Genomic DNA, 26,847 nt, shown 5'->3' with positions numbered 1-26,847 from the left:
AAACCCCCTAGGAGGCAAGAACAAAAATGCGTTTTTCTGTGCCCAAAACTTCTTAATTAATGCAATATTGATAAAACCTACAAAGGGAGGAATAGGAGTCGGAAGTCAAATATAAAGGGTTACCCCCCCCCCCCCCCATGTAGAATAATCATACCTCTCTCCCCCTTCCTTTCCTTTGCTGGATCCAGCCCTTTTTTGCAAAAGGCTAGATCTACCCCTGTACCTCTATAAGTCTCGAAGGAGAAAGGGTGGTCTATATGAGTTAAAATCTAAAATCTAAAATAAAAAGTGTTTGAAAAATAAATAAAGAGCATTGGATAAGGGAGGGGCAGGTGGGGTGAGGGAGGGGCAGGTGGGGTGAGGGTGCGGCAGATGGGGTGAGGGAGGGGCAGGTGGGGTGAGGGAGGGGCAGGTGGGGTGAGGGAGCGGCAGGTGGGGTGAGGGAGCGCCCTTACTCACATGAGATTTTTACCTTTTTTTGGGTTATGTTTTTATTAGACACAGCTAGTTGCAGTGTTTATTATATATATATACAAAACAATCTCCTACACTAAACTACAGTACTAAGTACTTGATTTGAAATCATTATTCTTTGTAAAATAATAAAAAAAAATATCAGGGTTGCGGTTGTCTGTAATTCTGTTTTTGGATTTCCTCATCAATACCTGAAATAAGATGAATAGAAGAATGTTATTACTTAGAAGCCAAAACATTTGATGTTGGTTTTTCATGATTTTTAAAAAGCTTACCAACATATTCTAAATGATTTAGATTCTAAAAATATTTGTTCCCACTAAAGCAAAGCACAATGTCTTGCTGCGTTTTTCATATAACAAACTCTAATTAAGCAGACACCCTTTTTATTACAGATGCTTTCACTTTTCTGACTTTATCAGTCAAATGAAACCTCAATTATGTGGACACCTCTATATAATAGACACATTCCAAGGGTATCTGTTCTATAGAGGCTCCACTGTATTCCATATATGCCACCAGGATGCTGGTACCAGGATGCTTGTAATAAATAAGAAAATAAGAATGTGCATATTTTTGGGGTTTCAAATAAACTGGTATCTCATTGCACCCTCAGGTCTACGACATCTGTGCGCTGAATTGATGTCTTTTAAATAAAAAGAAATAGATAAATATCTCCTCTACAAACAGAAAGAAAAAGTTTTGGTAAGGTTATGATCACAAAGCAAATAAAAAACACATGGGAGAAGCTACAAAATTATGGTCCTATGCTTTTTCGTCTACTTACGAGCTACAACATGGTGACAGCCTGTTTTACTCAATGCCCTAATAAAGTCAAACATGCCATTCCTTCTCCGTTTGAGTCTATCAACAAGTAGATAAGCTGCTCTTCTGCTCCCCCTGTTCTCCTCCTCACACAAAATTTGCTCTTTGTCATCGTCGGTTAGGCAGGGTAAGTATGGCATCATGTCTCCAGGTATAACATCTTCCACAATGTCTGGCAGAACTCTATCCATGACATCTCTTTCTCCAGGCTGCATCTATTTAAACACACAGTACAACTACATTGGTGTGGTCAATAAAGGGGACTGCAGCCACTCTCAGAGATTTTATGCAAACCATGGAAATTTTATTAACTCACATTAACCTTTAAAGGCCATGTTAGGGTAATTTTTCCTGCAATGCAGGAAAATTAGTAAATTAGTTTAATTTTGCTGAGGTGAGGTTGAAAACTTTTTGTCGTTTTCTTTCGGGTGTTGAAATTTTTTTTACGTCCTATAAAGGAGAGGGGACAGGGCTGCATAAAAGACCGGCTACTTCACATTTTATCACCGGTATTTGTATTTACAAAAACATGATAATGAATGAATATTTTGAAGTTCACGATGAAGATAGACACGAAAGGAGAGAAATCAGAACAAATAAGAACGAAATCCAAAGGTTTGTTGTGTTGAATTTAGCATTTTACTAAAAAGTGTTTGTACTCTAATCTACGTAATAGACTTCAAGACAAACCTTACAAACGCTTTGCTATACTTACTTGAGCAGATTAGTCATTTTGAAAATAAACACACGCGACCACTCCGTGTCAGCGAAAACTCGATCGGATCTTTGAACATTTAACTTCGATTAATGTTTAACCTACCTTAAGTTGCTTATTCCTCGATGAAGAGATATAGCGTAGCGAATTCTTTCTGATCTGTTTATAGTTTTGCTAAATCATTTGCATTTATTCATCAATGGCGGATACTTTCGGGGAATCCCGGTGATCTTGGCGCAGGTTTGTTTACTTCCGGTATGATGTCATAGGTATTTTCCCGAGATTTCGTATGGCCTACGTGCAGCCGCTGACTCGCGAAAATATCCTAACTAGGTTTGTACAGGACCTGAAATGATCCCAGGACCCGAAACGATCCCAGGACCCGAAATGATCCCCAAAAGTACCCCAACTGATCCTCGGACCCGAAACGATACCGAGGAGTCCCCGAAATCAACCCCAAGGAATTACGGTAATGGACAGAGGGAAAGCAGAAGAAATACTTGCAATTCTTGAATCATAATAAAGGGTTAACAGCGACTCGATTTCTAAACAACGGGACTTAAAAATATTAAATTCCAACACAATACTTCTATTTATTACATTGCCCGGCGTTAAACCCATAAACAGAGTCCAAAACAAATACACAACTTTAAATTGCTACTGAAAGGAATATAGCATAAACATAGCACAGCTTTGCTCAGATCAACCAAACTTTTGACCTTCCATCACACTCTTAACATTTTGCGGTTCCGACACATGACTCCGACACTATAAATCTCATTTCCGGTAAACATCACCCCTAAAAATTAATATTCATCTGACAACCAAACATGTATTTCACCACGAAATCCTTGTTCTTACGAGCGAATATTTACCGACACATTTTAGGCAGCCGGTTTGGCAGAGAAGATGGAATGACAAAAGTACACTGAGTAATACACTCGAACAACCCTTCTACTACCGATGCAAAATATTAAGAGGATGTGAAAGCAATATTATGTGAGTTTTGAATTTCCTCATGTAGTCGTGCGTACACCCCGGCATGATCTCATGATATGATAGGTCTTTCATTCACCGAAAACAAACATGTCAAAAAATAACTTTAAAACATTTCGCTTCCTATGTAAAGCAGCATGTCCCATCTGTTAAGACTTTCTTTTATGGCTTGTTATGTAAAAATGATTTATCCACGCCGGGCTCCTCAAATTACTATCACAGGAATTGTTAGTTGACCCCAATTTCTGACTCAACCACTGTATTTCCCCCGCAGTCGTATATAAAAATCTTAATACTATAGTTTTAGTTAATGTAAATTTCCTTTTAATAACACAAACAAAGCTAAATGTTTCATATGTTTTTAAAACTGAAAGCCAATCCTTACACATTCCTTTAGTTGTCCATTACTGTAATTCCTTGGGGTTCATTTCGGGGACTCTTGGGGATTGTTTCGGGTCCCAGGATCAGTTGGGGTACTTTTGGGGATCGTTTCGGGTCCTGGGATCGTTTCGGGTCCTGGGATCATTTCGGGTCCTGTACAGGTTCCGTATTACTAAGTACTCACTCGATTCTTTATTTGGAGCGGCACAGAGGTAGAATACTTGTTTTCCTGCGAATGCCCACGTGTAGGGAAAAATCTTTACGGGAAAGTTGATCGGAATGATCGTAGCAAATGTTAGGTGAAGTTAACACAGGAAGACCGGTGCCGCCACAGGCGGACCAGGATTAATATCAGTCCCTCGTGATCCTTCAGAAAAATAAAATATAATTTGTGTCTTGACTGTTTCCTCAAAAAAGGTAGTTACATTATTAGCCTCGCAACACACGAGGCTAATATAGTAATGTAAGACACAACTTCAAATTATATTTTATTTTCCTGAAGGATCACAATGGACTGATTCTAATCCTGGTCCACCTGTGGTGCCGCTAAGAAGAACTCAAACTAGAAACCCCAAAGAAAATATGGAATAAAGAGAATTAATCGAGGGTAAAAAATACAAAAAGGAAAACATAATCCACTTCGTGTTAATTGGAGGTTTATGATTTGTTGAGAGTTCAAGTTATTGGGTTCTACTGTAGTTTGCTATGTTTGGTAAACAAATGTTTGAAATTTTTCGGCCAGTACATAGGCCTCATATGTGCTACACTGCTATGTTACACATGTCTACACTTAGCCTAAATAACTATCGGCTTTCTAACCAAGTATGCTGAACTGAAGAGCAGACTGTGCTGCCTCTGATTGGCTCTAGGCAGTCTAATATGTGAAAATCAGCAATGTAGCTAGAGGTACAAAAGATCATAGTTAACTACTAACTATGAAAAGATGCTTACCATCAACCCACCTCCCCCCACCCCCACCCCCCACTTTCAGCACATTACATTACTGAAGAATCATAGAATCATGAAATGCAATCTTTAAATATGAGTATCTAAGTCAAATCAGGGAATATCTAGTCTATAATTCCTCTTCACTTCATAAACGAGATTACTATCAGTCACACAATGTGTTCAAGGTGCTTATTCTTTTTCTAGCTTCTCCTCTATGAGTTCCAATGTATTCCCATCTGCTCTCTGCACAACTTGTTCTCTGTTTTCTGCTAGAATGTCCTCAATATTTCTAGAAGTAGATAATCATACCAACAGTTTAGATATAAAAGATTGGGCAATCTCCCTTTATTTCAGGAGTTCTAATGGCAGAGCTTGAGGTTTTCTCAGTGGCTTGATGATAGAGATAAAAGTTTATGTTTATAGAAACATTTAATGAAGGTAACAAGGTTTTCTGAATACCACCATAAATGATACATGTTAAGAGCTCCCAAATTGCATCTTGTATTATGGAGATAATAGGATTATATAAGACTATGATGGATGGAGGGGGAAAGAAGAGATTTGCTGAGCTGACATGCATTATTAAGCAAACAGCTCTAGATTGTAATATTTCTGACAATTTATTTTAAATAATATTTATTTTGGTCCTGTGGGGGATGGGGAAGCAAACATACCCTTTGCAACACCCCCTACTACCACCACCACTGCCACTTTCTGCCGCTATAATATATTTATATAGTGCTTATGTTCTATATTTAAAATATAATTAACAAAACGTTTTAATGCTATAAGTGCTCATTTTTCATCCTCAACATCCTCGCTCTTATTTGATTCACTGTCTTCCTTGCTCTCTTTTGTTTTTTATCTTAGGGGCAATTAGTTTTAGCCTTTACTTTTATCAAAACCATCACCCCCCCCCACCCCACCCTTGGGGATAATAAATGAACTTTTCCTTAGAGGGTTGGTCCCAGTAGCTGAACTCTTTTTAGGAATATCTCACCTCTTTTCGTTGTAGAACCAGCCCATGTTATCTGCGATGAGATGGTTGTTATCGCATCCCGGACACTTGACGATGACTACACCCTTGTTGTAGGCTAGCTTACTTATAGTCTTCGTCGACCGTGTATCGCACACCTTACACGTGAAGACCAATTGGAATTTCTCAGACTGAATTTTTCCCAATGTTTGTTGACACCACGATTCCGTGGAATGTTCGCAAAATCCTCGATTGAAAATCCTCAAAATTGGGGAAGCATAAAGGCTATTAACTCTTCTTAGTCTCTGAGTATTAAATTGAGAAGGACATGTTCGCAATAATCTGATATTCCTTGAAAGTGGTAGAATTCTTCTAGTGGAAGCCATGCTTGTCCTTGCAACATGTCGTGATTCCTTAGGTAAAATCTACACAGGTAACCCAAAATCGCCATTTTGACATTCATTTCCAAAATTCCTGTGGAATCAACCCCCGCCACAAAAATGGCGGTCAGATTTCGCAGATTGCCTGGACTATTTCGTCATTTCACTTCCGTCATTGGTATAAATAACCCGGTAAACTATATCCCGTACAAAGGACAATGTAAAGTCATCCATATGGCTTCCCCAAAAGGCTCTCTTTCGCTGGTAAATATTTTTTTAAGTTTATTATTGAGTATTTACTTGCATAAGAAAATTATTAACGCGCGTCGTGACTTCAAGTGTACGTGACTGTTCTGTGTTCGTTTACACTAGACTTGCTGAAGAAATCACGCATTTAGTTAGCTATATCAAAATCAAAACAAAATGTTTTTTGTGTGATAGTTTTAAGAAATACGACATTTTGAATTAGCGAACCCCACACTGTGACCATGGCGTTAACATTTCTCCTGACTTCATGTTTCTGTCAAATTTTCCTATCTACAGGCAAGTTCCCAGAAGGGGGGGGGGGGGGATGCACAGTCATAGGTCTCATATGGAAAAATCATAGTATTTAAATATTTAATAAGAAATGACCCACTTTTGGTCAGGCACCCCACTGTCTGATCTATCTTTCAATAAGCTTGACTACCTGATTGCAGATTTGATATGTTAGAGAAGGGGATGGGGAATGGGGTTGTACAGTCACAGACTACATATTAAAAAAGTATAATATTTGATGATCCTTTAATAGAAAATGACCAGCTGTTGATAGTAGGGGGAGAATACTTCCACCGGCTTATCCCTAGCTATATGCCTGGTATGTCTCCCGTCTATCTGCCAATCTACAGTGTTTCCATTTATCTGTATCTCACACCCTTATGGCTTGTTGATATAGGTGGTTGGCCTTGGCAACCATAGTATGCCTAATACTCGGCACAGCGTTGGAATGGCTGTTGTCAATCATCTTGCTGAGAAGCTTGGTGCTGAATGGAGTTTTAGTAAAAAGTACCAGGGATATTTAGCGATGACACAGATACCACAACAGAACATTATCCTGCTGAAACCCAAGCTCTTAATGAATGTTAATGGACGGTCTATTGTAAGAGTAGGTGAGTACCATAAATGATCTAATAAACGCCCAGGCGTTTATCAAATTTTGATGGTTCCAGGGTGTTCAATAGGTAGGAGGCATTTATTAGAAAGGGATTTTTTTTTTACAAACTACATATAACAAACCCAAGTGCAGTGGGGTTCTAATCTCATTCAGGATCATGCGTAGCAAGCGTTTCTTGACATTAAGCAAGTCTCCCCCAGTAGAAGCCAAGCTCCAGATAAAGCAAGAAGGCAATTGATTTGATTTATATTACTGGAATTCCTGTGAGAATTTAAGAATGGGGGGAGGATGGGGGGGGAGTGTTTAGAGAGGAGGCGTTCAATGCAAACTTGTAAGATAAGGGGTGTTTATTAGATAGGAGGTGTTCCTTAGATAGGGGGTGTTTATTGGATCATTTACGGTAGTGTGTTTAATGACTAAATGCTTGTTTAAGTTTACTATTAATCATGAATTAAAAAATATTTATCTAACTTGTGACAGAAATCTGTTACTGCCTCTGAAAATCAATAAAAATGCATGATACATTTCACTACCAAAATAAATTAATTCCAATCACACTGAAATGCAATCCATACTATGATGCAATAAGCTTCGTTTCAAGGTCAAAAAGCAGAATTTAATGACTTATGGATTGTTTATTCTGTTTTTATATTATTCACCCAAATGATAAGAAAACACTGTTAATTCCAAAGTTAACCATGTCGATGCAGAAACCTTTCTTGAATTTTTTTAGCATAAAGTGACAAAGGTACCCTTTAAAGGTCTCTACTAAGTACTGATATTATTTTGATCATTCTAATTGTCTGTACTTGACCACATGATCAAAGGGGCATTAACAAGATCATCAAACTTTTCCATTTTTCTTAACGCATTTAAATTCTTCTTAAGGCAAATAAAAATATGCTATGAAATAAACATATATTAACAAAATTTAATTTGCAGCTTCAGCTTTTAAGTTCCTATAAACACCCTGGGTTGTAGTTACTACATTTCTTTCCCTAAAAAAGCTGTTTTGTAAAGTGCTTATGGTGGCATAGTGGCTGGGTGATCAGCATAACTACTACTATTCCTAGGTTGTTATTTTCCTATACCCACCCACATCTTTCTTTTGGGACATCTACCATAAAATTACTTAACTGATTACTTTTTCAGTTTTTTTTTCCGTTTTTTAGATCAGTTTTTGTGTTTGAATATCTAGCATTTTGTTTTGCCTATAGTTTCAGAATATAATATACAGCCTAGTCACATAGTTTTTTTCTTATAGTGTCAGCATATAATATACAGCCTAGTCATGTCATACTGGTTCATGATGAACTGGACAAAGCTCTTGGGAAATTTTCCATAAAGTATGGCGGCAGTGCTGGGTGAGTCAGAGTTATATACAGTGGAACCTAGATTTTACAATACTAGATTTCATGATAACCTCGATTTTATGATGGGGTTCCTTTCTCCCGGCAGAAATATGTTAAATGTATATAAAATTACCTCGATCTTACAATATTTGATTCGAGGTATTCTTGAGGTACTCTCTAAAATTATTAATGATTCTCTATCAAGAGAGAAAAACTCAAGACACCACACACGTACAGTACAGTTAACTGATTGCGCAGATCTTGTTAAAAGCACATTACAGTCTTACAGAGAGAAAGTCTTACGCAGAGTACCATTACAATATAATAATTTTGTGAAATTTGATAATTAATCTGATCTTGCTACAACAATCTTTTCAATGGATTTTCCTTTATATCGTAAAATCGAGGACCCCTTTGCAATGATACCTCTATTTTACGATACATTTTCTGTCTCCCGAGGCATATCGTAAAATCCGGGTTCCACTGTAATTGTCCTTCAGCTTAACTATGAAATTGACCTACCATTCTTGCTATTATAACAACCACTATAGCTCAAATTTTAAGAACATGATCATTAAAGACACCTTTGCCTCTGCCATCATAATCACCACTATTATCATAATCCCCATAATCATCAATATTATTATTATCATCACCATCATTATCTTCAACATCATCACCATTATCATCAATATCATTATCATCAACATGATCATTTTCTTCACCATCATCACCATTGTCATTAATTATGATCACCATCATCATCATCATTATAATATCATCATTATCATTTCCATTATCATCAACATCATAATCATTATCATCATCACCGTCATCCCTACTATCAGCAATATCATTTGCATCACCATTATCATCATCACAATCTTTCTTACTATCATCAACATTATCATCACCATTATCATCATCACCGTCATCCCTATTATCAGCAATATCGTTTACATCACCATTATCATCATCACCATCTTTCCTACTATCATCAACATTATCATCACCATTATCATCATCACCGTCATCCCTACTATCAGCAAAATCATTTGCATCACCATTATCATCATCACCATCTTTCCTACTATCAATACCATTATCATCATCACCGTCATCCCTACTATCAGCAATATCATTTGCATCACCTTATCATCACCATCTTTCCTACTATCATCAACATTATCATCACCATTATCATCATCACCGTCATTCCTACTATCAGCAATATCATTTGCATCACCATTATCATCATCACCATCTTTCCTACTATCATCAACATTATCATCATCACCGTCATCCCTACTATCAGCAATATCATTTGCATCACCATTATCATCATCACCATCTTTCCTACTATCATCGACATTATCATCACCATTATCATCATCACCGTCATCCCTACTATCAGCAACATCATCATCACCATTATCATCATCATCGTCATTCCTACTATCAGCAAAATCATTTGCATCACCATTATTATCATCACCATCTTTCCTACTATCATCAACATCATCATCACCATTATCATCATCATCGTCATTCCTACTATCAGCAATATCATTTGCATCACCATTATTATCATCACCATCTTTCCTACTATCATCAACATCATCATCACCATTATCATCATCATCGTCATTCCTACTATCAGCAATATCATTTGCATCACCATTATCATCATCACCATCTTTCCTACTATCATCAACATCATCATCACCATTATCATCATCATCGTCATTCCTACTATCAGCAAAATCATTTGCATCACCATTATTATCATCACCATCTTTCCTACTATCATCAACATTATCATCACCATTATCATCATCATCGTCATTCCAACTATCAGCAATATCATTTGCATCACCATTATTATCATCACCATCTTTCCTACTATCATCAACATTATCATCCCCATTATCACTAAACATCGCTAAACATGGACTGCTGCTTGTTTTATGCTATGTCGCATTATGTGAATTGTTCTTTATTTTTATTTTCTTATTAGTTCTGTAAAATTAGTAATGTCCTGTCACATGCAGTGTAAACCCCCTCATCACATTTATAGACAAAACAGAGAATTTCAAAATAGCAATACTGCCACTGGTGAACTTTACATTTGCAATACTGCCACTGGTGAACTTTACATTTGCAATACTGCCACTGGTGAACTTTACATTTGCAATACTGCCACTGGTGAACTTTACATTTGCAATACTGCCACTGGTGAACTTAACATTTGCAATACTGCCATTTAAAGGATGAACTAAACCCATTTTTTTTTCAATCTTTGTCAGGGGTCACAAGGGGGTGAAGTCGTCCATAAATCAACTGATGTCTCTGGTAAGGAAACAACCGGGTGCCAATCTAGTAAACCCATGGATTTTGACTCCTTCAGTGCAGTGGCAAGGCAGGGGAGATCACGGGTCTCCAAAGATGGATTCCCTTTCACAATTCCAATTCCATCGTAAATGGAATTGCCAAATTACAATAACACAGATAAAAGCATCATTATATGATATGCTTTGCTTTCAAGGAAAGGAGAGCTGGGGAAAAATTTAGCCTAGTTCAGCAGAAAACAACAAATGTCTTCCCGTATTTTGGTGTACAAAGGATGAAATGCCCCTACTGTTATAATTTTGGCTTTTATTTTCTAAATACTATGCGGACGATCATACCCCAATGACATAAATGCACAACAAATATTAAATAGTTCTGCTAATTGCTGTTGTTGTTATTGTTGTTATAGGAGATGGTCAGGCTACGCGTAGGCATTGGGCGCCCTGTCGACAGATCTCAAGTTTCAGATTACGTGTTACAGGACTTTAGTGAATCCGAGAAACCTATTCTTACATGCGTGTTGGAGGAGTGTTCGCAAACAATCCTTAACTATCTACATCCAAGCGATGATACTACCCATGAAGATCATTCATCTAGTAAAAGAAAGAGAAAACATGGGAAAGTGAGCTAGACCAAGAAATTTAAAAAAAAAGAGGTCTGCGAGCAGCGACTATAATTTATATAGAATGCAATTTTTGGGGGGAAATAGCAAAATCTTTATTGTGGAGCTTTTATGTGACATCTTTATTTAAAACAACAATATTTCTCATGTGATTTAAAAGTAGAATTGAAGTTATTTATAAGAAAAATAAATTAACCATATTTTATACTCATTGTGAGCTATTGTGTTAAATGACAGTCCCGTCTTGTTCATCTAGCTTACCAACCTAGGCAGATTCCGTCTGAAAGTGAAGCTGAAAATGACCAAGGCTTTATGGATTCCTCGTGTTTGAGATGTTTCTGGAAATCCTCGGGGTTGAGATGGTTTCTGAGAATCCACTGGGTTCGAGAGGGCTTCTGGGAATCCACTGGGTTCGAGAGGGCTTCTGGAAATCCACTGGGTTCGATAAGGTTTCTGGAAAGCCACTGGGTACGAGAGGGTTTCTTGGGATCCTCTGCGTTCGAAATCCACTGGGTTCCAGATGGCTCCCGAAATTCCACTTGGTTTAGAGGGTCTCCAGATCCCACGGGATTCGAAAAGGTTTCTGGACATCTACTGGGTTAGCGAGTCTCTTGGGATCCACTGGGTTTGCGGGTCTCTAGGCTTCATTTGCTTTGGAGATCCCGCTCAAAATCCTGACCACGCACATGTTACGTATATGTTCGTCATTCTTTCCTTGAATGGTTTCATACTTGTGCTTGATATACTTCTTCCTCTACTTGGTATCTAATATTCATAACCACGAGGTTGTTGTACTTGTTTGAGTACGTTCCCCTCGTTTGAGTACGTTCCCCTCGTTTGAGTACGTTCCCCTCGTTTGAGTACGTTCCCCTCGTTTGAGTACGTTCCTCTCGTTTGAGTACGTTCCCCTCGTTTGAGTACGTTCCCCTCGTTTGAGTACGTTCCCCTCGTTTGAGTACGTTCCCCTCGTTTGAGTACGTTCCCCTCGTTTGAGTACGTTCCCCTCGTTTGAGTACGTTCCCCTCGTTTGAGTACGTTCCCCTCGTTTGAGTACGTTCCCCTCGTTTGAGTACGTTCCCCTCGTTTGAGTACGTTCCCCTCGTTTGAGTACGTTCCCCTCGTTTGAGTACGTTCCCCTCGTTTGAGTACGTTCCCCTCGTTTGAGTACGTTCCCCTCGTTTGAGTACGTTCCCCTCGTTTGAGTACGTTCCCCTCGTTTGAGTACGTTCCCCTCGTTTGAGTACGTTCCCCTCGTTTGAGTACGTTCCCCTCGTTTGAGTACGTTCCTCTCGTTTGAGTACGTTCCCCTCGTTTGAGTACGTTCCCCTCGTTTGAGTACGTTCGTTTGAGTACGTTCCCCTCGTTTGAGTACGTTCCCCTCGTTTGAGTACGTTTCCCTCGTTTGAGTACGTTTCCCTCGTTTGAGTACGTTCCCCTCGTTTGAGTACGTTCGTTTGAGTACGTTCCCCTCGTTTGAGTACGTTCCCCTCGTTTGAGTACGTTCCCCTCGTTTGAGTACGTTTCCCTCGTTTGAGTACGTTTCCCTCGTTTGAGTACGTTCCCCTCGTTTGAGTACGTTCCCCTCGTTTGAGTACGTTCCCCTCGTTTGAGCACGTTCCTCTTGTTTGAGTACGTTCCCATCGTTTGAGTACGTTTCCCTCGTTTGAGTACGTTCCCATCGTTTGAGTACGTTCCCTTCGTTTGAGTACGTTCCCCTCGAGTACAAGACCCTCTCCCAGGTAAGCTAGGATTTGGATTGGTTTGATTGGACCTTCCTTGTGGATTTTGGTGGCTTCATTCAGTACTATATCATGATGTTTATGTTTGGGAACCAATACTTCTATTTCAGCTTCTGCTTGGTCTTGACTTTGTTCTGTGTAGTACCATATCTCGGGGATTCACAAATGGAGCGGATACTTGCAAATACTGATTTCGCGGATGGTCACGATTGGGGGGAGGGGGAGCACAATACAGAAAATTAAGAAAATATTTTGGGGGCACAGTCACGCCCCTATGCATTTCCTTATAATTTTTGGAAATATTGTGTGTGTGTGTGGGGGGGGGGGGGGGAGGGGGGGCACATGCTCCCAGTGCCCTGGATTGTAGCACGGACTTTGCTTCAACGTTCCACTAAATTATTTTGCCGGGAGGGAGTGGTGTCTAGAGCGGTAATGTAGTTGGCGTTGCTATCTCCAAGAGAAGACAACTTAGCGATTCATTTTTATTTTATAGACATTATCCTAATTCAGAGAAAGCAACAGGGTGATATGTATTTACGCGAATTTGTTTTAAAGGATCTCATGTAGCAATCAATCGTCGCACGGAAACAAATAATGTGCCTTAACGAACACAATCCAAAAATACGTTGCAATAAAAAAGCATGAATAGAACATTCTTTTATGTGAATGATTATCCATTTATAGACAGTTGTCACGCGGGAAATTTACGCAAGGTGAAGGTTTTTTTTTATAACTTTTTTATCATTTAGAGAATTTACCGACAACTTGTGCAGGGAGTTAATGATGCGTTTTTGTTTATTTAAGTCAATGGGAGTTGATACCTCCCCAGTTGTAGGCGTGTCCACATTGTTTTCAAGTGATAGTCAAAAATTGTAAAATCGAGCGCTTTATTCCCGTTCCGTACGCATCAACTACCGGTAGAAATTTGGATCTGACTTCACAAACAGGTATCTCTAAGTATCATCTAGGTTTATTGAAACTCTGGTATAGCCAGGTTCGGTATTAAGGAAGTAAGTGCAAAAATGATTGGAATGCTGTTAGTCATTGTTACCTCCGCAGTCAATAATAACCGTGTAATCATTACGTAGGTCACGGCAAGTCCAAGGATAACTCACTGGCACACCCACGTAGGAAGGTCGCCCTTCGTACACCCATTGGCTAAAAAACATTATCTAAAACGAAGTAAAACGCTTAGGTTTTCAGATTGGACTTGCCGTTTTAGGAGCATATAAAAGGGGTGCGGTGGATACCCCAAAACATCTTGTAAACATCTTGTAGTCCTTTGTCGTGTAACAACGTACAGAAGTAAAACCTGGCACCTACCCCCCTAGTTGTTACACAGTACTCAAAACCATATGATATATGATATTTTCAGCCTTTTCTTTCCACAATATTTATATTTATATTTTTTTCGATTTTTAATTTTTTTTTTCGAGTCGGCTTTGACCCCCTCCTCCTCTTACAAGTTTTTTTTGTATTCTTGATTTTTTTTTAAACTTTACGAGATCCCTAAACAAGTGCAATTTTACAGGGAGGCTCCATTGAATCTAGGAAGTTTTCCCTGTCATCCCGCGATTTAACACTGAATTAATACACACAATAGAGCTGTACACGACCCTCAATCTTCAAAATCGGAACATCGAGCAGCACTGAAATGGTTTCCAATCACACAACGAACAATGACCAATCAAAAAGCACTAAAGAAAGTTCTGTTGGTTTGATTGACGGAAGCATGAGAGCGGTTTAGATGTTGGAAATTAATAACGAATGTTCGCATAATATTGCAGAAATCGCATTTTGATCAAATTTATTAAGAATGCCAATGCTGGAATTGCCCATATATGTTCAACAAGCCAAAGCCAAAACAAGCCAAAAAATGTCTAAGAGAAAAAACAACCGACATCAAAATTTACTGAGCAAATTCTGTTTTCACTAACGAAAATAGAAAATCTATAATCAAAGCTGTGTGAATGTGTTTACACAATCAACTTAAATGTTTATGAGTGTAACTGTAATTTGGTATTAGCAATCTTTGTAACACAGATTTAGTAGTTTATTTGGTAAACATCGTTATGCCATCCTCCCCCGGTACCCCCAGAGCATCCTGATCCGCTACCATACTTGGAATAGGTATTGTGTGCGTTAGCGCCCGTATAGCACTCATTGCCAAACTGCATTGCGAATACTCTGTACCCACGACTCACAGCCAGCTTAAAGCAATACTGAAGTGTAACTGGCGCTGCGAAAAATCCACTAATGGCACGGTCCTTGACATCTACGTAGCATCCAAGGGGAGTATAGGTTATTGCTACGAAAAAAAAAGATATAATAAATCAGATATAAAATGACTCAAAGTACCCCCTTCCGCTCTCAACAAAACGCAGACAAACTCACAATAAGGGGAGTAATGAAGTTATAAACCTCTTTTAAGGCATGAGAGGGACAAAGAAATTTGGATTTACCTTTTTCACACTTGTGTGTCTTTCCGTCTTCTCGCATCTTGCATGCCATACCGCTGCTACAGAACATGTTACTGCAGCTTGTCACTGGTTTCAAAGTAGCGTAGTATGCGCCAGGTGCACTGCCAGATATGAAATGTTCAGGGAACCCAAAGTGCGTATCGCTATTCAAGACACATTGCGACCTGTAAGAGGTTTCAATTCAGGTCAATTGACGCGAAAAATGTCATATATTTTCTGTCTTTTATTTCGTACACCTCTCTGTCAGATCGTTCGTCCGTCCGTCCGTCCGTCTGATTCTTACCTTTTACGGATGTAGTTGATCGAGTAGCATGCGCTGTTGCGTTTGCATATCACTCGACAGTCTTTCTCGGTTGTTGTTATTGTCTTAATCACGTGACCCTGTAGGATGGAATTCGGCATCTCGAAAAAGCGTTCGCAAACATCTGCATTGACGTATCGCCATAGAAGCAGAATGATTGACAGCATAATTTGGGATGTATCCATTGTGTTATTAGCGGATGGATTAATCGAACCTAAAAGAAAAGAAAGAAAAGTAACCTTCGATAACTCGAACTCCGTCTGAGTTAACTAATTCTTTTTGTTTCAAAATCAAACAAAGCGTACCATCTGTTTCGAGCAAACTGCTTACAAAACTTAGGTATTGCTTTTCTTCCAAATAAGAAAATCTGGGAAAAGGCTGGACTTATACTTCTCTGAAAAGGCCTTTTGTTTTTCCTTTTCTCTTTGGGTACAAAGACCTAAGACCCAGAAACAAAATGCCAATGATGAAAACCCTATGAAAAAAATTGGTTGATGACCGTTGTATTTAAGAATTTAAGAAGATTCGAATTCACAAAAATACTTTGACTCTTGTGCAGACGGTTTTATCTTTAGGCTTTGTGTGTCCAGACGTCGAGCAAGAACAGGGGCGTGTCTAGAGAAAATATATCAGCCAATCTTGTTTTAAAAACTGTTGTTTTTCTTGCTCGCTCCGCCTTCTCCTTATTAGGCATTACATAACATATTTGGGAGTCCGCTTCAATCATTCTCTCGCTTTTTTTATCGCTCTAGAGCTTTGTAAGTCGAGAATTTCCACGTAAACTTGCAGGAGTCCGTGTTTACTACGATTTTGGGTCTTGGAAGTGGAGCCTAGTCCTTAACGTTTTGGAATATCACAGGCCTCCCGCGCGCTCGCCCCAGGCTCTTTTACACCATTTAGAAAAACGACAGCCATTGATTGATATGTATCAGGGTGGGGTTCAGAGTAATAATTCAGTAACCCTGCATCAATAAATCGGCATCCTATCCCTGGTGGAATTTACCGTCACATCTAAACTACTAACGAAATGGGTCAACTGAAGTCGAACCCATCCTTGTCACACGAGCAGGGTGGGGCCCGGACCCCCCCCCCCCCCCCCCCTGGGCGCCAGTCTCATTTAATAAAATATTATTTGATGAGAACCGTGGTGATCCTGGTCCCTAATTGCTCAGTTCCTAGTCAGTTCCAAGTCAGTTTCTAACTCAGTTTCTAGTCAGTTCCAAGTCAGTTTCTAACTCAGTTCCTAGTCAGTTCCAAGTCAGTTTCTAACTCAGTTCCTAGTCAGTTCCAAGTCAGTTTCTAGTCAGTTTCTAACTCAGTTCCTAGTCAGTTCCAAGTCAGTTTCTAATCAGTTTCTAACTCAGTTCCTAGTCAGTTCCAAGTCAGTTTCTAGTCAGTTTCTAACTCAGTTCCTAGTCAGTTCCAAGTCAGTTTCTAATCAGTTTCTAACTCAGTTCCTAGTCAGTTCCAAGTCAGTTTCTAGTCAGTTTCTAACTCAGTTCCTAGTCAGTTCCAAGTCAGTTTCTAACTCAGTTCCTAGTCAGTTCCAAGTCAGTTTCTAATCAGTTTCTAACTCAGTTCCTAGTCAGTTCCAAGTCAGTTTCTAGTCAGTTTCTAACTCAGTTCCTATCAGTTTCTAACTCAGTTTCTAGTCAGTTCCAAGTCAGTCCCTGGTCAGTTTCTAACTCAGTTTCTAGTCAGTTTCTAACTCAGTCCCTAGCCAGTTCCTAGTCAGTTTCTAACTTAGTTCCTAGTCAGTTTCTAACTCAGTTTCTAGTCAGTTCAAAGTCAGTCCCTAGTCAGTTTCTAACTCAGTTTCTAGTCAGTTTCTAACTCAGTTCCTAGTCAGTTCCTAGTCAGTCCCACTCAGTTTCTAACTCAGTTTCTAGTCAGTTCCTAGTCAGTTTCTAACTCAAATTATAGTCCGTTCCTAACTCAGTTCCTATGTATAAGAAACTTTATAATAAGTTTCAGCCTGAGATTTCGCTTTGCTCTTGTTTTGAAATAGATAAACCCGACATTGACGGAAAAACATGACATGTCGCTTCGAATAAGCCCATATAACATCTAATAAGGCGGAAAATTTCTCTAAGAACTTAGTAATAGCTAACAAAATATCAATTTTTTTTATTTATGCGACTTTTTGTAAAGTAACATTCCAATTTGAGCTTTTCGTCCATGAGCCCAAGGATGATCAAGGAAAAAATATCTAAAAAGCCTAAAACTCGGTAAGTGCATTTCGGTCTCGCGTTATTTGTGTTTTAAAAATCAGTCCCTAATACAAGGAACTGAAAGCTATTGTAAGAAATTGTGTCTTTTTTCTCTATCTAGAAATGCGTATTGTCCAGGTTTTTCCGTGATGTCGGTAAACCCAAAATACCTTCAGTGTATACGCCTATTTCAAAATATGTTGTCAGTGCGAATGGCGAATGGCAATTGTCAATGGCATGTTGTGCCATCAAAAAAAATGGAACTCGTCAAATTTCTACTGAATGTAGAAAAATGTAATTAGCTTCTACGATTATATTACTTAATCATCTTTTCATCTATAATAATTATACCAATAAGCAAAGTGATCCGGACAACGTTTATTGAAATAAATATTCAGTTATTGGTATCTTTGGATTATCCGAAATACAAAGCGTTTAAGGCTTCGATTTTGTTGAACGTCTGTAGACATGCATTCATTGAAATACTAATATTTCTTGATTGGCAATCATCAACTAAATCTTAAGTCTTATTTTACTAAAATGTTGCACCTACCAGCAAGTTGAAGATGTGATGAATTTTGTTCTTAGTTTCTGTATCATTATTGTGGGAGAATAATGTCAATAAGATGTGAACTTTGAAAGCATCTCCTTAATAATTCATTCGAACTGTTTAACACTTGTGGTGAAGTTAGTTAAGTCCCACTATGATTCATCACAGTGTAGGGACGAAGTTTAGGCAAATTTCATATTAATCAAGCCCTTTGTGTGTTTTTTTTTCTGGAGAATCGAACTTAATTTCCACTGGCTATGAAACTTAGAGCTTTTTTAAATTACTTATGTAGTCAGGTGGTAATCGAGTGAAGGAAAGAAAATATCCTGCAGTTTTGGGATTGTACTCCCTACCGCTACAAAATCTGAATTCTAACAAGCATCGCACTATGGTTATCTTGTTTTTTTTTAGAAATGAAAGAAATTGAAAGAAAATGATTATTATAGAAAGTCTCGAAGAAAAGGGGAGGTCTAAAACGCCTCACTACAGCTGCTTTTAAAACCAATCAAACCATTTACATGTTTTTATTTCCCTTTGCAGCACCTCAACAATCAACAGTGGTCTATGACTTTCTAGCAAAGCTGGTGCTATATATTTGCGTAGAGGTAGCAACTTTTTCTATGGACCATCTTCTTCCTCTCCTTTAAAAAATGAAGGAAAAGAGTGTTACCAATATGATTTTCTATAACATCAACCTGAATTGTATTATCAAATCTGTTTATTCAATCGAGAACATAGTAATAAAAGTACTTATAGGGTCGTCCTGCTTTCCTCGAATAGAATGAAGAGTTTTTATTGTTGGTTGGCGAACTGACTGTCGGTAGATTGAGTCTCTGTAGTGAGTGTTTCGGAGTCAGTGACCGGAATGGTGAGTGTTTCGGAGTCAGTGACCGGAATGGTGAGTGTTTCGGAGTCAGTGACCGGAATGGTGAGTGTTTCGGAGTCAGTGACCGGAATGGTGAGTGTTTCGGAGTCAGTGACCGGAATGGTGAGTGTTTCGGAGTCAGTGACCGGAATGGTGAGTGTTTCGGAGTCAGTGACCGGAATGGTGAGTGTTTCGGAGTCAGTGACCGGAATGGTGAGTGTTTCGGAGTCAGTGACCGGAATGGTGAGTGTTTCGGAGTCAGTGACCGGAATGGAGCAATGAGAATTCAGCTAATCTTTTCAGGATCATATGGAGGGTTTCTTCACGCCTTATTTCGCAAAAGAAATCATTAAAAGATAAGTAAATCGAACAATTTATCATTTGTTTCGAATTTATTTCCTTTGCGAATCACAGGGTGGGGAAACCCATTATAACTGCCATGTCCGTGAAATGAATTTAAGCATTTTACCCTTTGCTCCACTCCAGCATTCCGCGTTTCCAAAGATTCTGCAGTTTGAGGGTTAGTCGAGCCACTATCACTAAAGATGTGAACGGTACTGTTGATTTCCCCAGCCTACCCCTCACGGTCAGACCGTGGGGGGAGTGATAGTCGAGCCGCTGCTACTACACGTCAGTAAGTGTTATCGGTACTGTTGATTTCCCCAGCCTACCCCTCACGGTCATACCGTGGGGGGAGTGATAGTCGAGCCGCTGTTACTACACGTCAGTAAGTATGATCGGTACTGTTGATTTCCCCAGCCTACCCCTCACGGTCAGACCGTGGGGGGAGTGATAGTCGAGCCGCTGCTACTACACGTCAGTAAGTGTTATCGGTACTGTTGATTTCCCCAGCCTACCCCTCACGGTCAGACCGTGGGGGGGGGGGGGGGGAGTGATAGTCAAGCCGCTGCTACTACACGTCAGTAAGTGTGATCGGTACTGTGGATTTCCCCAGCCTACCCCTCACGGTCAGACCGTGGGGAGAGTGATAGTCGAGCCGCTGCTACTACACGTCAGTAAGTGTGATCGGTACTGTTGATTTAATCCTGTCATCCAAAACTTGAGTACAATCTCATCCTCCGGTCGTGTGCCCAGTACCCGCAACAGTCTGAAATACAATGCATATAAAAAAACATCATCAAGAGAGCCAAGGGCACAAGAAACAGTCAGGCTAAATTGTAAACCAGGAAAATGACTTTCTTTTAGTCGATCACATTTTGGCTAGCGCGTCGGACTCTGTTCACACTCAAGCTAGTAGCTCAGGGCAAGAAAGCAGGTTAACGCTAACCCAGGGTAAATACCTTTTTTATACAACAGAGTCGGGCTTCGACGAACGGCTATAACGCTCGGAACGTCAGCGCAACTACTCACAGAGGCGTTCAACATTCTTTTTCAGCCTTCTGTTGATTTATAGCTTGTCTACCCCACGCCTACGCAGACCATATAGTTTTTCTATAGTTTGTCTGTAGTCTTTCTAGTCCTACCAAATACCAAAATGGCCATATTTATCCATGGGTTAATGCTAACCTGCTTTCTACGAACCGATCCCAGAATATGCAACGTTACAAGCTTCATTTCGGCCACACTAGAGGGAATTACAGGGTTTAGAAGTTAACCTTTTAGCCTAACAAGCTTTCTTTCTCCTGTCCTTGGATAACTCAAGTCTTTAATAACTTAAATCTCCCGATAACTTGAAATAATATCTGTTCGCCTGGGGAGTTGATCCCTCCCCAGTTGTAGGCGTGTCCACATTGTTTTCAAGTGATAGTCAAAAATTGTAAACCGAGCGCTTTATTCCCGTTCCGTACGCATCAACTACCGGTAGAAAGTTGGATCTGACTTTACGAACAGGTAACTATAGGTATCATCTAGGTCTATTGAAACTCTGGTATAGCCAGGTTTGGTATTAAGATAGTGATTGCAAAAATGATTTGAATGCTGTTAGTCATAGCGATCGCGCATGAAGCCTGCCATGCGTACTAGCACAGAAAGCATGTAGTGTGTTACCTCCGCAGTCAATAATAACCGTGTAATCATTACGTAGGTCACGGCAGTCCAAGGGTAACTCACTGGCACACCCACGTAGGAAGGTCGCCCTTCGTACACCCATTGGCTAAAAAACCTTATTTAAAACGGGCTAAACGCTTAGGTTTTCAGTTTGGACTTGCCGTTTTAGGAGATTTAGGCATTGCTTAAAAGCGGAGCTCCACACGATCAAATCTTTATCCTCGCTTAATAATTTAAGAAATTTTAAATATCATTATTATATTTCTGTTTTTGACAATTTCAACGACATTATTATATTTCTGTTTTTGACGATTCCAACGATTTCTTAAATCACGCGCCCAATTTGTTTAACCCCCTTCCCCCCACATAACACACACATAACAAGTTAAGCTGTCATACGATGTTTCGACGTCAGGGTAGTTTTACTTTTAGTGACGTCATCGATGACGTCACGCATCACGTGAACATATCTTCGCACAGCCCTTGACACATACATGATACCTGTCAAGTTTGGTTGTTATACAATGTTTCTTTCACGAGATATGAATGTTGCTTTTTGCATACAAAAAGCAAGTCTATTGCGAACCAAAAGTGACCCGCTGTTGTGGGGGAGGGGGGGGGGGGGGGGTGAGTACGGGCCTGCTATGGGGTATCTAAGGGTGAGGTTGGCTGGTTTCAACCCTATTTAACAAATCAAAATCAACAATGATTTCTCAATGGTGTTCTGTAAAAGGAACGCCAAATCATTTGCGGTGTACAACAGGTCAATCCTCGGACCACTGTTGTTTCTATTATATATAAATGATTTGCCAAACTGCCTAAAGTCTACGATACCCTGTATGTATTCCGATGATACGTATATTTTTGCTTCTTCTCAGGACATTGAATCCCATATAGAGCCCTTCAATTCTAATGTTGAAAATATAAGGGGTTGGCTAAGAGTGAACTGACTTCAATCCTATCCTTCAAATCTAAGGTTTTGATAATAGGTTCGGACCACAATCTGAGCACCAAAATGGGGACAATAGCTGGCATTAAGCTTGCTAGTCATGAAATTAAACATGTCGATTCACACAAATGCTTTAGTATCGAAATTGAGCAAAGGCTCAGTTTCAATATCATATTAAAAAGACATGAAAAAGTTACTGGCATTGGTGCTCTGAGACGTGTCCGCCCTTTTGTCCCTATGAGTTCCCGTGAGGCACTCTATAAATCCTTTATCTTGCCGTACTTTCACTACTGTTCCCCTCTCTGTGATACTTGCGGCAAATACTAAAAGACCAAATGCAAAAACTACAAAATCGTGCTGCTTGGGTGCTGGCTGGGGCAAATTATGAAGTACGACCAAAAGATATCTTGGACGAACTTGAATGGGAAACCCTTTATTCAAAAGGTCAAAATCAAAGAAAACTTTTTGTTTAAGATATTAAATGAAAATACTGCACCAAATCTTAGATCAAGTTTTATTCCCTTCGATGATCAAAATAGAAAGTACGGGTTAAGGAACAATGTCACTGACCTGGCACTTCCTAGGCCTAAAACAAACTTTCTAAAGCGAAGCTTTAAATATAGTGGTGTAGTGCTGTGGAACAGCCTCTCATCAGATAATAAAAGATCATCATCGCTCAGAGAGTTTCAAAGAGAGATAGCTAAGCAGCCATAGACAGAGACGTGCTGACTATATATATCAGAATTTCAATACACATTATAGTATCTAGCTAAAAAACGGTGTAAATGTTTTTTTATTTTCAATATAAATGTTCGGTAGTTTAACTGTAATTTGGTATTAGCAATCTTTCTAACACAGATTCAGTAGTTTATATGGTAAACATCATTACGCCATCTTCCCCCGGTACCCCAAGAACAACCTGATCCGCTACCATACTTGGAATAGGTATTGTGTGCGTTGGCGCCAGTGAAGCACTGTCTGCGGTTCTGCATTGCGAATACTCTGTACCCACGACTCACAGCCAGTTTAAAGCAATATTCCTATTCCCGTGTAACTTTCTCTACGAAAAATCCCTCAATAGCACGGTCCTTGGCATCTACATAGCATCCAATGGACTTATAAGTTATTCCTATGAAAACAAATAGATAATAAGTCAGATCTTGATTGACTCCATGTGCTCTTTCCCCTCTCCACAAAACGTAGACAAACACACAATAAAGGGGAAGAATGAAGTTACAAATCTCTTTAAAATTCGCTACTTTCTATACGTGTGGCTGCAAGAAGCTGTAAGAAGTGTAAGCCAACAAGGGGTATTAGTAATATACCATGCATTGAAATAGCCCGGAATTTACGGAGGGAATTCTTTTGTCGGAGGTACCCCTACGCCATTAGCCGCCATGGCAACGCCGGAGGAACATGCCGGAGGGATAGGAGAAACAAAAGGAATGGGAGGGACAAAGGAAGAGCAGGTGGAGGAACAAAGGAATGTGAAGGTGGGAGAAACAAAGGGACGGGAGGGGCTAAGTGGAGCCTACGCTTATGTGGTAGCAACACTCTACATGGTAACATGACTCGGACTTTTATTTATTAGTCAGGAAGGAGTCGCTTCGTTGGTAACATGACGCCCCATGAATGTTTCTTAATGGCGATTGGTATAAAAATTGGTAAAATCAGACATATACATTTTTCTCTTGGAACTAAGAACAACATTTCCCTAATAACATGTCGTATTTACCTTTTTCACACTTGTGTGTCTTTCCGTCTTCTCGCATCTTGCATGCCATACCACTGCCGCAGTACAAGCTACTACAGCTGGTCACTGGATTCAAAGTAGCGTAGTATGCGCCAGGCGCTGCGCCAGATATGAAATGTTCAGGGAACGAAAAGTGGGTATCACCATTCAACTCACATTGCGACCTGTAAGAGGTTACAATTCAGGTCAATTGACAGGAAAAATGTCATATATTTTCTTTGTCTGTCTCGTCTGTCTGTCTGTTCGTCTGTCTGTCCGTCTGTTCGTCTGTCTGTCTGTCTGTTCGTCTGTCTGTCTGTCCGTCCGTCTGTATGTATGTCCGTCTGTCTGTCTGTCTGTCCGTCCGTTCGTCCGTCTGTCTGTCCGTCTGTATGTCCGTCTGTTCGTCTGTCTGTCCGTCTGTTCGTCTGTCTGTCCGTCCGTCTGTTCGTCTGTCTGTCCGTCCGTCTGTTCGTCTGTCTGTCCGTCCGTCCGTCTGTCTGTCTGTCTAATACTTACTTTTTACGGATGTAGTTGATCGAGTCACAAGCGCTGTTGCGCCTGCATATCTCTCGACAATCTTTCTCGGTTGTAGTTATTGTCTCAATCACGTGACCCTGTAGCTTGGAATTTGGTATTTCGAAAAAGCGATCGCAAACATCCCCATTGACGTATCGCCATAGCAGCAGAATGATTGACAGCATAATCTCCGATGTAGCCATTGGTGCTAAGCTAATTGATTACTTGAACCTAAAAGAAAAATCGATCAGTTCGCAAATAGATTTTATTGTATTCTTACCCTAAGTAAGTCATATCTTCAATACCTCGAGCTCCGTCTGAGTCAACTCATTCTTTTAGTAAGTAAATAAGATTAAAATTTATGGAAAATAATAATAGATGAAAATATCTAATAAAACGAAAGTAAAAAATGAAACATAATTATTTAAACAAATTATAACAAATTTTGAAAAAATGCGTATGAATCCCTTTGAAAAAGGATTAATTCCCGTTCTTTCAGCTGATTCACCTTAATTCCCGAGCTCTTCTCGTGCATTTTTGCTTTGATTGTCCGGTTCCTAGTAGTAAGATTTCAAATTACGTAACGACACGTTATTCAGTTCCTACTGTTTCAGTATTCAAATAGAAACTTGGTCTAAAGACGCTAAATCGCGCAAAAACTGCTTTAGAAAACAATGTTGACTTATTTCCAACACTCCTTACAGTGAGGACACAGAAAGCGGGCCATGCTGAACAACTTTGACCAATCAGCCATTTAGGAACTGAGTAGGAAACGATTTTAACTGAGTAGGAACCGACTAGGAATGTATAGGAACCAAGAAGTTTTAGGACCCCACGATCATACAGGGATTCCAAACTAATTCAGTCCTACTTTAGTATGCAAATAGAAGCTTGGTCTAAATCCCCTAAATCGCCAAAAATGCTTTAGAAAATAACTGTGAGGTGTTATTTTATTTTGTTTTTGAAAATTACCCCCCTTGCCATTAGGAACTGTGAAGGAACTGTCTAGGAACCAAGAAGTTTTAGGAACCGGGATCATCACGAGAATGAAGGAAACTAAAACCATGATGAGTACGCCTGTCTTTTGTTTGTTTTTTTGTTTGCAAAATAATAAATTAATTCGTGGTAAAGACTAAAAACATTGATTTCCAAAATGGTTAATTTCCAAGGTCTCTTGCAATCCATTGTACATGGAGTTAGTACTACAAGATCTTCTTTCTCTAGTGATCTAGTGATCTCGCTGTTTAAAGTTTCTGTCACCCTAGCAAAATACCTAGTGGGGGTATAACGTTTGTTTTTAAATGTTTTAAATTCTGTTTCCCAATTTTAAATGAGAACAATAACAGAGATGTAGCTGAGTAAAGCACATTTTCTCAACCTAATGAACTCTTTTTTTATATGTGTATAAGAAGCCTGAGATTTCCGCTTAATGCACTTGTTTTTAAATGGATCAACCCCAAATACCTTCAGTGTATATTCTCAGATAATTACGTAATTATTGGTATCTTTGGATCATCCGAAATACAAAGCGTTTCGATTTTGTTGAACGTCCGTAGACTTGCAATCATTGAAATAAAAGTAATCCTTAAATGGCAATAATCAACCCAATCTTAAGTCTTATTTTACTATATACAATGTTTGCACTTACCAGCAAGGTGATGAATGTGCTCAGTTTCTCTATCATTGTGGGAGAATAATGTCAATAAGACGTTGTTCTAAAGGTGAAAACATCCTCTTAATAATTCATTCGAGCTGTTTAACACTTGTGGCGATAGTTAGGTAAGTTTCACGACAATTTATCACAGTGTAGGGACAGGGCCGGGGTACGAAGTTTAACCGAATTCCATAATAATCAAGCCCTTTAGGGTTTTTCTATTTCTCTGGAGACTCGAACTAAATTTCCACTGGCTATAAAATTTTGAGCATCTTGTTTAATAACTGATGTAGTCAGCTGGCAATCGAGTGATGGAAGGAAAATATCCTGCAGTTTTGGGATTGTAATCCCTACCGATACAAAATCTGATTACTAACAAGCAATTAGCCATCGCACTATAACAATCTGGTATTTTTTAGAAAACGTCTCAATACAGCTGCTTTTAAAAAGTGTAACCAAATTTCGTTGTATGTCAAACCATTTTCATTTCTTGATTTCCCTCAAGACAAATTTCAACTTTCACTGGCCACGGAAATGTTGGCGGACTACTTTTCAGCACCCAAGCAATCAACAATAGTCTTTTATGACCTTCCGGCAAACCTGGCGCTGTATATTCGGGACTATGGACCATCTACTTTATATCCTTTGAAAAGGGGGCAAAAGAGTGTTA

The 26,847-nt window shown here is 39.4% G+C and overlaps 6 protein-coding genes across 10 annotated transcripts; 1 reads left to right on the top strand and 5 right to left on the bottom strand.

The window, feature by feature from the left end:
• Positions 1-571: 571 nt before the first annotated feature.
• On the bottom strand, positions 572-2,268 carry LOC5516252. 3 transcript variants are annotated; one of them, XR_007312644.1, is made up of 3 exons: positions 2,120-2,268; positions 1,262-1,514; positions 572-665 (listed from the first exon to the last, which is right to left on the bottom strand). XR_007312644.1 is itself a non-coding variant. In XM_048731785.1 (2 exons), exons 1-2 carry the CDS (start codon positions 1,512-1,514, stop codon positions 616-618), a joined length of 303 nt encoding a protein of 100 aa, XP_048587742.1. In that variant the 5' UTR covers positions 1,515-1,535; the 3' UTR covers positions 572-615. The 3 variants fall into 3 exon arrangements, 1 of the variants encoding a protein (XP_048587742.1); XR_004297112.2 differs by having other exon boundaries at positions 2,015-2,237; XM_048731785.1 differs by lacking the exon at positions 2,120-2,268 and having other exon boundaries at positions 1,262-1,535.
• A 1,762-nt stretch (positions 2,269-4,030) lies between these two features.
• Positions 4,031-5,744, bottom strand: LOC5516253 (DNL-type zinc finger protein). Its single transcript, XM_001636295.3, has 2 exons — positions 5,340-5,744; positions 4,031-4,628 (listed from the first exon to the last, which is right to left on the bottom strand). The coding sequence occupies exons 1-2, from the start codon at positions 5,699-5,701 to the stop codon at positions 4,529-4,531; spliced, it is 462 nt and encodes a 153-aa protein (XP_001636345.2). The 5' UTR covers positions 5,702-5,744; the 3' UTR covers positions 4,031-4,528.
• A 36-nt stretch (positions 5,745-5,780) lies between these two features.
• LOC5516254 (probable peptidyl-tRNA hydrolase) lies at positions 5,781-11,382 on the top strand. Its single transcript, XM_001636245.3, has 5 exons — positions 5,781-5,959; positions 6,630-6,843; positions 8,113-8,212; positions 10,507-10,552; positions 10,959-11,382. The coding sequence occupies exons 1-5, from the start codon at positions 5,816-5,818 to the stop codon at positions 11,178-11,180; spliced, it is 726 nt and encodes a 241-aa protein (XP_001636295.2). The 5' UTR covers positions 5,781-5,815; the 3' UTR covers positions 11,181-11,382.
• A 514-nt stretch (positions 11,383-11,896) lies between these two features.
• LOC125570313 lies at positions 11,897-12,850 on the bottom strand. Its single transcript, XM_048731866.1, has one exon. The coding sequence runs from the start codon at positions 12,848-12,850 to the stop codon at positions 11,897-11,899; it is 954 nt and encodes a 317-aa protein (XP_048587823.1).
• Positions 12,851-13,860: 1,010 nt separating this feature from the next.
• On the bottom strand, positions 13,861-18,722 carry LOC5516255. Of its 2 annotated transcripts, XM_032386025.2 has the most exons (4): positions 18,455-18,722; positions 15,674-15,905; positions 15,373-15,554; positions 13,861-15,218 (listed from the first exon to the last, which is right to left on the bottom strand). In XM_032386025.2, the coding sequence occupies exons 2-4, from the start codon at positions 15,874-15,876 to the stop codon at positions 14,956-14,958; spliced, it is 648 nt and encodes a 215-aa protein (XP_032241916.1). In that variant the 5' UTR covers positions 15,877-15,905; positions 18,455-18,722; the 3' UTR covers positions 13,861-14,955. The 2 variants fall into 2 exon arrangements, with proteins under 2 accessions (XP_032241916.1, XP_048587348.1); XM_048731391.1 differs by lacking the exon at positions 18,455-18,722 and having other exon boundaries at positions 15,674-15,921.
• A 4,050-nt stretch (positions 18,723-22,772) lies between these two features.
• Positions 22,773-26,756, bottom strand: LOC5516257. 2 transcript variants are annotated; one of them, XM_001636298.3, is made up of 4 exons: positions 25,032-26,756; positions 24,524-24,754; positions 24,008-24,189; positions 22,773-23,401 (listed from the first exon to the last, which is right to left on the bottom strand). In XM_001636298.3, the coding sequence occupies exons 2-4, from the start codon at positions 24,724-24,726 to the stop codon at positions 23,313-23,315; spliced, it is 474 nt and encodes a 157-aa protein (XP_001636348.2). In that variant the 5' UTR covers positions 24,727-24,754; positions 25,032-26,756; the 3' UTR covers positions 22,773-23,312. The 2 variants fall into 2 exon arrangements, with proteins under 2 accessions (XP_001636348.2, XP_032241900.2); XM_032386009.2 differs by having other exon boundaries at positions 26,172-26,756.
• Between the last annotated feature and the right edge of the window lie 91 nt (positions 26,757-26,847).

This window comes from Nematostella vectensis, chromosome 8 (genome assembly GCF_932526225.1).
Source record: "Nematostella vectensis chromosome 8, jaNemVect1.1, whole genome shotgun sequence".
Classification (NCBI taxonomy): Eukaryota; Metazoa; Cnidaria; class Anthozoa; order Actiniaria; family Edwardsiidae; genus Nematostella; species Nematostella vectensis.
This window is presented reverse-complemented; position numbering and strand designations above follow the sequence as displayed.

Coding starts and splice junctions, on each gene's coding strand:
- LOC5516252 (XM_048731785.1), bottom strand. CDS start 1,514: ATGCAGCCTGGAGAAAGAGATGTCATGGATAGAGTTCTGCCAGACATT. Junction 666..1,261: donor CTGTCACCATGTTGTAGCTC/GTAAGTAGACGA, acceptor ATCTTATTTCAG/GTATTGATGAGGAAATCCAA.
- LOC5516257 (XM_001636298.3), bottom strand. CDS start 24,726: ATGGCTACATCGGAGATTATGCTGTCAATCATTCTGCTGCTATGGCGA. Junction 24,190..24,523: donor ATCAACTACATCCGTAAAAA/GTAAGTATTAGA, acceptor AACCTCTTACAG/GTCGCAATGTGAGTTGAATG. Junction 23,402..24,007: donor GACACACAAGTGTGAAAAAG/GTAAATACGACA, acceptor TTGTTTTCATAG/GAATAACTTATAAGTCCATT.
- LOC5516254 (XM_001636245.3), top strand. CDS start 5,816: ATGGCGGTCAGATTTCGCAGATTGCCTGGACTATTTCGTCATTTCACT. Junction 5,960..6,629: donor CAAAAGGCTCTCTTTCGCTG/GTAAATATTTTT, acceptor TTGTTGATATAG/GTGGTTGGCCTTGGCAACCA. Junction 6,844..8,112: donor ACGGTCTATTGTAAGAGTAG/GTGAGTACCATA, acceptor TTTTTCTTATAG/TGTCAGCATATAATATACAG.
- LOC125570313 (XM_048731866.1), bottom strand. CDS start 12,850: ATGGGAACGTACTCAAACGAGGGAAACGTACTCAAACGATGGGAACGT.
- LOC5516253 (XM_001636295.3), bottom strand. CDS start 5,701: ATGGCTTCCACTAGAAGAATTCTACCACTTTCAAGGAATATCAGATTA. Junction 4,629..5,339: donor TGGTTCTACAACGAAAAGAG/GTGAGATATTCC, acceptor ATCTACTTCTAG/AAATATTGAGGACATTCTAG.
- LOC5516255 (XM_032386025.2), bottom strand. CDS start 15,876: ATGGATACATCCCAAATTATGCTGTCAATCATTCTGCTTCTATGGCGA. Junction 15,555..15,673: donor ATCAACTACATCCGTAAAAG/GTAAGAATCAGA, acceptor AACCTCTTACAG/GTCGCAATGTGTCTTGAATA. Junction 15,219..15,372: donor GACACACAAGTGTGAAAAAG/GTAAATCCAAAT, acceptor TTTTTTTCGTAG/CAATAACCTATACTCCCCTT.